Source organism: Salmo salar, chromosome 04 (assembly GCF_965601325.2).
Source record: "Salmo salar chromosome 04, fSalSal1, whole genome shotgun sequence".
Taxonomy (NCBI): domain Eukaryota; kingdom Metazoa; phylum Chordata; class Actinopteri; order Salmoniformes; family Salmonidae; genus Salmo; species Salmo salar.
In genome coordinates, this window is record NC_138294.1 from 74344084 (window position 1) to 74352887 (window position 8804).

General features: G+C 40.7%; 1 protein-coding gene across 2 annotated transcripts; it reads right to left on the bottom strand.

The window, feature by feature from the left end:
- Positions 1 to 196: 196 nt before the first annotated feature.
- On the bottom strand, positions 197 to 5337 carry LOC106603731 (TIP41-like protein). 2 transcript variants are annotated; one of them, XM_014197774.3, is made up of 8 exons: positions 5248 to 5337; positions 4513 to 4640; positions 4103 to 4282; positions 3853 to 3952; positions 1659 to 1790; positions 1294 to 1389; positions 1057 to 1119; positions 197 to 815 (listed from the first exon to the last, which is right to left on the bottom strand). In XM_014197774.3, exons 2-8 carry the CDS (start codon positions 4635 to 4637, stop codon positions 684 to 686), a joined length of 828 nt encoding a protein of 275 aa, XP_014053249.1. In that variant the 5' UTR covers positions 4638 to 4640; positions 5248 to 5337; the 3' UTR covers positions 197 to 683. The 2 variants fall into 2 exon arrangements, 1 of the variants encoding a protein (XP_014053249.1); XR_001328481.3 differs by having other exon boundaries at positions 556 to 815; positions 1250 to 1389.
- Between the last annotated feature and the right edge of the window lie 3467 nt (positions 5338 to 8804).

An 8804-nucleotide genomic window follows, 5' to 3' on the forward strand; every position in this document is an offset into this window, starting at 1 on the left:
ATTCACTACTGTAAGTCGCTCTGAATAAGAGCATCTGCTAAATGACTAAAATGTAAATGTAAAATGTAGATCAAAATCTTAGTTTGAAAAAGGGGAAAGGTAGTGAGATGTCATTAAAGTGAGATGCACAACAGAGGGGCTCCTCGACGTTAGCAGTGAGCTCTCCTCTTATCAAGATCCAATGTCCAGTAAAATATTAAACGCATACAAAAAGTTAATTTATTTACACATTGGCTCTTTCAACATTTTGATAACACGAGGAAGGGAACTCTATAATGGCTATCTCTGTGATAGACAAACCAAATCTGGGTGTATTTAACATAGCACAACATTCAAATATCAGACTACGTTATGTGGAATTCAACAAACCCATTATGTGGAGTTCTAATAGAAAAGACGCAATTATCACCATTTTCCGGCCAAAATATTTACGTTGAGGAAATGTGAAATAACGCTAAAAATAAGAGGCCACTTGAAAATGCCAAAATGAAGTTCCATTAAGTGTTGTTTTTCCTGTGTATGGAGGGAGGCAGGTGCAGTGTTTCGGGTTTAAAAAAAACAAAAACAATGTATTTTTTGTAGAGTGGAGGGAGGATGAACTCTGCCTCGGTTGGCCGACGCTCATCTTAAGTCCAGACAGGAGAGAATTTGATGTCCAATCACAGGACCCAGCCTGCTCTCCATCACTGGGGGGCCTCTGTGTCCCTTGGATGGGGGCCTGTCTCAGGTAGCTCCAACTTCTCGCACTCGGTCAGCTTCAGAGTTAAGTGCTGGGCGATCTCATTGGGGTCAGTATACAGAGCAGCAGGGACGTTCTGGAAGGCAAAGAGAGAGAAACTAAATGCCGTTGTCTTTTCTAGATATTGCCATTGACTAATTGTTCTCCATTTACAATAGTGGTATGATTGCATCAGCTGCACAGTGACATATACGCATGTAGCATGAATGTTTTAGGCAATATTTTAGTGATGTCACTGCATGATGCTGAGCTTGCTCTGACTTGCCAGCGGACTTCCGCTACACATGCACTTTTCAAACAGAGAACAAAAATCTCACCTTCAATTCTGAAATTTTGCTTTCCCGAGTGCTAAACTCTCTGATCATGTAATTCTTTCCAGTCTGTAAAGAAAATGAGTCATTTCATAAGTAGGCATAGCCATTATGTAGTTCAAGTTGCATAGTGATGTCCATTTCCGTCTAAAGTTATCCACAGAATTTGATTCCAATGCACATCCATTCTGGTGGTTACCGTTAATCGATTGCCATTTCCCAGGAAAGCCCAGTCACACTTGCCTCGTGATAGAGCCGCGTGTCATTTATCCGGATCAGAACTCCATCCACTCGCAGGAAGAACCGCAGAAGCAGGAAGAAACTGGTGGGCATCACTCTCTGTATCACACACAAGTGGGTAACAAGAGAGTAAGTATTTCTTCAAAATCTCCTCAGAACAAATGAAATCTGTCTCTCAAAGATGCAAGCGTTTAAGAAAATCCATTAAACATAATTACTATAGGTGAATATAAAAAGCCTTTTTTTATTCCTGGTCTTACAGCCCCCGCAAAGGACATGTCCTTTGGTGCTTGTCACACTGCTACAGACATATGTGGCGAATGTGCATCATCATAAAGTGTCAGTTCCAGTCTGAAAGTGGCACTCACTATTTTGACGCTGATCATGGACACGCCATGGTCGTGAAGCTCGTCCTCAAACAGCAGCACGTCATCGAAAAACATGATTTGTTCTCGCGCCTTCAGCTTCTCCATGTCGATGCGCTCCAATGTTTTTGTCGCCTGATGGAATAGCAGAGGTGTATGTATTAGTGCAAACCGTAGCAAAAAAAAAAAAACGTTTTGCAACTGAAAAAAATGTTTATTATTGGACACATTCAGCTCTCGTTGTTTCGGCATGTTTGCCTCAATTTGATTCCTAATGAATAAGGCAATTGACAGCTTGAGATAAGTTAATGAATATTATGCCTTTGCGAAAGAAAAATTGCATTCCAGGCGGACTACATTGCAGTTGTTGCATTGCATCAGCCGAAGGTTGTGTTCCACATCATTGACGGTGCAGTCAGGCGTCAGACTGACATACCATATGGTGTGGTTAGTTGATATGTTAATCACGGAGAGATCTGGCAGGCGTTTGCAATATAGACGACCTGAAACGCAGCCAATGACTTGGGGGTGAATCCTGTCTTCCACTTACAGTACCAGCCAACAGTTTGGACACACCTACTCATTCAAGATTATTTTTTAAATTTTTTGCAATTTTCTACATTGTAGATTAATAGTGAAGACATCAAAACTATGAAATAACACATATGGAATCATGTTGTAAAAAATATATTTTATATTTGAGATTCTTCAAAGGAACCACTCTTTGCTGTGATGACAACTTTGCACACACTTGGCATTCTCTCAACCAGCTTCACCTGGAATGCTTTTCCAACAGTCTTGAAGGTGTTCCCACATATGCTGAGCACTTGTTGGCTGCTTTTCCTTCACTCTGCGGTCCAACTCATCCCAAACCATCTCAATTGGGTTGAGGTCGGGTGATTGTGGACACCAGATCATCTGATGCAGCACTCCATCACTCTCCTTCTTGGCCAAAAAGCCCTTACACAACCTGGAAGTGTGCTGGGTCATCGTACTGTTAAAAAAACAAATTATAGTCCCACTAAGCACAAACCAGATGGGATGGAGTATCGCTGAAGAATGCTGTGGTAGCCATGCTGGTTAAGTGTGCCTTGAATTCTAAATAAATCACTGACAGTGTCACCAGCAAAGCAAAGCACCCCCACACCTCCTCCTCCATGCTTCACGGTGGGAACCACACATACAGAGATCATCCATTCACCTACTCCGCGTCTCACAAAGACATGGCGGTTGGAACCAAAAATCTCAAATTTGGATTCATCAGACTAAAGGACAGATTTCCACCGGACGAATGTCCATTGCACACATTTTTTTGGCCCAAGCAAGTCTCTTCTTCTCATTGGTGTCCTTTAGTAGTGGTTTCTTTGCAGCAATTCGACCATGAAGGCCTGATTCACGCAGTTTCCTCTGAGATGCATCTGTTACTTGAGCTCTGTGAAGCATTTATTTGGGCTGCATTTTCTAAGGCTTGTAACTCTAATGAACTTATCCTCTGCAGCAGAGGTAACTCTGGGTCTTCCTTTCCTGTGGCTGTCCTCATGAGAGACAATTTCATCATAGCACTTGATGGTTTTTGCGACTGCACTTGAAGAAACATTCAAAGTTATTGACATTTTCCGCATTAACTGACCTTCATGTCTTAAAGTAATGATGGACTGTCGTTTCTCTTTACTTTTTTGAGGTGTTCTTGCCATAATATGGACTTGGTGTTTTACCAAATAAGGCTATCTTCTGTATACCACCCCTACCTTGTCACAACACAACTGATTGGCTCAAACGCATTAAGGAAAGAAATTCTACAAACTTTTAACAAGGCACACCTGTTAATTGAAATGCATTCCAGGTGACTACCTCATGAAGCAAAGGGTGGCTACTTTGAAGCATCTCAAATAAAATATTTTGATTTGTTTAACAATTTTGGTTACTACATGATACCATGTGTTATTTCATAGTTTTGATGTCGTCACTATTATTCTACAATGTAGAAAATAGTAGAAATAAAGAAAAGCCCTGTAATGAGTAAGTGTGTCCAAACCTTTGACCGGATCTGTATGTCAAATATACATTTAGTCATGTATCAATGTGAGACTAAGTTCAATTTTGACTTAAATTCAAATTAAGATTTGCCCCTTATTTTGTAATTTGTTTGTTTGGGATATTGTATTGTAACCACAGTGTGAACTGAAAGGCCTTTCACCCTCATCTGCTGGTCCTCTCCTAACAAAGTGCCTCTGTAGTCTGTGGTATATGTCCAGTCGTAGTGTTTCACAGCCTCTTTGGAGTGTTCAGAATCAGCCCTGGGAATACAACCGTCTTGACTGATTATTCAACACTTTTTATCAAAACAATTTAAAAATGCAATTTTTTGTTGTTGAATTTATTTCACAAGCATATAGACAATGAAGGTGGATAGTGTTATCACAGTGGTATTATGATAGTGGTTGTACCTGCTCTCTTGCCATTCCTGTGCACAGGCCACTTTCACAGAGTCCTGCATGTTGTTGACCCTCTTGAGGGCATCGATGGCATTAAACTCGATGCCATAGCCGTCTGTGTGCTGAATGCGTAGAACGTTGTCCCCAAACAGCATCTCTGGGAGTGAGGGCATGTGCATCTCCTCCCCTAACCTGGGACAAAACTGTCAAGATTGAAACCTGAACAACTAACCTCAATGTAGCTAGCCAAGTAAGTTGACAAGATTTGAATGATTAATGTTGGTGTGCAAATATTTAAAGTATGACCAAGTCGATAAACAAGCTCCCCAATGTAGACTAAACCTTAAGAATACTAAACAGACAACATTAAAGAAAAAGTTTAGTCTGACACAAAAATCGGCAAAATACTTGGAACAGTTTACCGTTCAATGTCCTTAGACTTCATAATGTGGGTTTTTGCTGCAGTCACTTTCCATGGTCCGAATATGAAGTCTTGCTTACTGCTCTTAAACCCATGGGTCATCATGGCTGACAAATTGGCCAACATCAACTGTAAATACGGTCAAACACCAAACCCATCAGAGACATAAGTAAATAAACAGTACATGCAAGTACAGTGTACATTGCATGTCGACCATTGCAGAACTGTAGATAGTGGAGTACGTTCAGCCCTCAGAAATGACCTAGCAATCCAATGTCTTTATTGGCGAGTTGTAAAAGTAGTTATCTAGCTAGCTAGGATATATATGGTTAGCTATTACAAGATCATTATACCCGCTGTACAGGCTTGCTAGCTAGTAACTTTGCTAGCCTACCTAACTAGCTAGCTATTGCAAAATTCAACGTTATATAAAATACGAAGCTGGTAACTGAAAAAACAGCCAAACGTGCTTATGGAAAAGGTGTCGACAATGGAATAACTCGAGTATGCATTCCGCAACCGTATTTATCTTGCTAACGTAACTAACCTAGCCTCCGGATGTTAGTGACAAGCTAGCTGGTTCAGCATCCCTTCAATCATCATCACACTAACTTGTCATCTTAACTTCATTACTAATGGATATACATCCAACATCAATACCCTACTGACATGAGACTTAATGGAAATAGAAATCAAAGATTCAATTCAAAAGAAATGTAAAAGTTAATCCACTCACTCGGGTATTTTGATTGTCAGCTAAGGTCCATGAAAGAGAGAACTTCACAAAAATGCTTCCGACGTACTTTTCATTCTACTATTATATTGTTCCGCATCCAGTAAATACTGTAAATTTGCACAAAAAATATATATTGCTTTGTTGCTACATGTCCTAAATGTATGATAGTATGCTGTGTTTATACAAGTTGCTCTCTAAGGGAGGTCTCCATCAAAAATACATTTCACAGAAATAAAATGTAATATGTTTTTTAATGGAATATCATTTTTAAAATGTTATTTTTGTATTTATTTTATTTCACCTTTATTTAACCAGGTAGGCTAGTTGAGAACAAGTTCTCATTTACAATTGCGACCTGGCCAAGATAAAGCAAGGGTAGGGGTGGCCAGGTGGAAAGCATGGCCAGCTGTAGAAAAATGCTTATTGAAATTCTGAATTATCATGGATTTATCAGTGGTGACAGTGTTTCCTAGCCTCAGTGCAGTGGGCAGCTGGGAGTAGGAATTGTACTACCCAGACATAGAGAGACTATTACTGGTATCAATGACAGTCGTCACTGGATTATCTGAGATTAACATAATCAGAGGCATTGCAGTATGGACAACCATTCAAAATCAAATTGTTTTTATACATATCATTAGAATAGACAGCCTACAAGCAAATTCATATTTTTTTATTCCCCAGTCAGGTGTCCCAAACATGGTGGTTCTGATAAAGTCCTACATGATTCATCTGCAGCTAGGATCCCATCCAAGGATTTGGTTCATCAGGTGGTACTGTCTATGGCCCTATTGGTACAGTAGTGCTTGTTGATCCCTTGTCAATGTTGGTATAGCAGTGGAGAGAGTGATTGGATGATGGTCTCCCAGTGTTGAGTAGACAATGTTCTCAGTCATGGAGGAGACAGTGTGGACAGGTTCTTGGGATGTTCCAAGAGGAGAAAGGTGTTTGACTCTCTCTGGATAAAAATCAATGTGACATTGATAAACTGGACCAAATGCACTGTAACAAAATATGTTCGATTGGGAAATACAGTGGGGAGAACAAGTATTTGATACACTGCCGATTTTGCAGGTTTTCCTACTTACAAAGCATGTAGAGGTCTGTAATTTTTTATCATAGGTACACTTCAACTGTGAGAGACGGAATCTAAAACAAAAATCCAGAAAATTACATTGTATGATTTTTAAGTAAATAATTTGCATTTTATTGCATGACATAAGTATTTGATACATCAGAAAAGCAGAACTTAATATTTGGTCCAGAAACCTTTGTTTGCAATTACAGAGATCATACATTTCCTGTAGTTCTTGACCAGGTTTGCACACACTGCAGCAGGGATTTTGGCCCAATCCTCCATACAGACCATCTCCAGATCCTTCAGGTTTCGGGGCTGTCGCTGGGCAATACGGACTTTCAGCTCCCTCCAAAGATTTTCTATTGGGTTCAGGTCTGGAGACTGGCTAGGCCACTCCAGGACCTTGAGATGCTTCTTACGGAGCCACTCCTTAGTTGCCCTGGCTGTGTGTTTCGGGTCGTTGTCATGCTGGAAGACCCAGCCACGACCCATCTTCAATGCTCTTACTGAGGGAAGGAGGTTGTTGGCCAAGATCTCGCGATACATGGCCCCATCCATCCTCCCCTCAATACGGTGCAGTCGTCCTGTCCCCTTTGCAGAAAAGCATCCCCAAAGAATGATGTTTCCACCTCCATGCTTCACGGTTGGGATGGTGTTCTTGGGGTTGTACTCATCCTTCTTCTTCCTCCAAACACAGCGAGCGGAGTTTAGGCCAAAAAGCTCTATTTTTGTCTCATCAGACCACATGACCTTCTCCCATTCCTCCTCTGGATCATCCAGATGGTCATTGGCAAACTTCAGATGGGCCTGGACATGCGCTGGCTTGAGCAGGGGGACCTTGCGTGTGCAGCAGGATTTTAATCCATGACGGCGTAGTGTGTTACTAATGGTTTTCTTTGAGACTGTGGTCCCAGTTCTCTTCAGGTCATTGACCAGGTCCTGCCGTGTGGTTCTGGGCTGATCCCTCACCTTCCTCATGATCATTGATGCCCCACAAGGTGAGATCTTGCATGGAGCCCCAGACCGAGGGTGATTGACCGTCATCTTGAACTTCTTCCATTTTCTAATAATTGCCCCAACGGTTGTTACTTTCTCACCAAGCTGCTTGCCTGTAGCCCATCCCAGCCTTGTGCAGGTCTACAATTTTATTCCTGCTGTCCTTACACAGCTCTCTGGTCTTGGCCATTGTGGAGAGGTTGGAGTCTGTTTAATTGAGTGTGTGGACAGGTGTCTTTTATACAGGTAACGAGTTCAAACAGGTGCAGTTAATACAGGTAATGAGTGGAGAACAGGAGGGCTTCTTAAAGAAAAACTAACAGGTCTGTGAGAGACGGAATTCTTACTGGTTGGTAGGTGATCAAATACTTAAGTCATGCAATAAAATGCAAAGGAATTACTTAAAAATCATACAATGTGATTTTCTGGATTTTTGTTTTAGATTCCGTCTCTCACAGTTGAAGTGTACCTATGATAAAAATTACAGACCTCTACATGCTTTGTAAGTAGTTAACACTGCCGATTTTGCAGGTTATCAAATACTTGTTCTCCCCACTGTATGTCACAAATAATTCCCCTAGAAAAAGCCTGCCTCCCAAACATTACTGTATGTTTATGACTTGTACTGTAATTGGAAATGTGCGCTAATAGTTAACATTTTTGACTGTTTTCTAATTCATTACACATCTAGTGCTTGATACTTAAAGATGCACTCTCAAACTCTTTGTCATGGGCGTCGTAAGGATTGGACCAAGGCGCAGCGGGTATAGTGCTCATTAAAGTGAACACTTAAACAAAAATACTAACAAACGACGAAACAGTTCCATAAGGCACACAGGCTATACAGAAAATAACCACCCCCAAAACACAAGTGAAAACAAACCCAACTAAATATGGCCTCTAGCTGCCTCTAATTGGAGGTCATTGCCAAAAACCCAACATAGAAATAGAAAACTAGATATACACATAGAAAATATAGAACATAAACCAAAAACACCGAAACACACAAAACAAACACCCCCTGCCATGCCCTGACCAAACTACAATGACAAATAACCCCTTTACTGGTCAGGACGTGACACTCTTGTATAATTTCAGCCAGTAGTTTTGAAAGTGGTGCTCACGAGCCAAAACGGGTCCCTGTTTTCTGTGTACTACATCATTCAATTGTGTACTACATCATACATTTTGTGTCATATTACGAATTTTGCAATTCGTATTATATCATATGAATTTAGCAATTTGTGTGATGTTACAAACCTCATACGTGCAATATGTTATGAATTTGTTGAGTTTAAGATCCCAGAGTGCATCTTTAATATATCATATCACGCTATCACGATGTCAAGCATGCGAAACAGAAAAGCTAATTACTCACTGAAATGTGTACACTTGATGATCATGATGATAAGGACCACTACAATCAAGACTGCTCCAATGCTGACCACAATTAATAGCCAACTCACTGGGAAACCTAAAAAAC

What these genes read in the sequence shown, in the direction of transcription:
- LOC106603731 (XM_014197774.3), bottom strand. Translation starts at nt 4,637, where the DNA reads ATGTTGGCCAATTTGTCAGCCATGATGACCCATGGGTTTAAGAGCAGT. An exon ending in GAGAGGACCAGCAGATGAGG is followed by an intron (nt 1,791 to 3,852) that starts GTGAAAGGCCTT and finishes CTATTCCATCAG; the next exon opens with GCGACAAAAACATTGGAGCG. An exon ending in CCATGATCAGCGTCAAAATA is followed by an intron (nt 1,390 to 1,658) that starts GTGAGTGCCACT and finishes TGTGTGATACAG; the next exon opens with AGAGTGATGCCCACCAGTTT.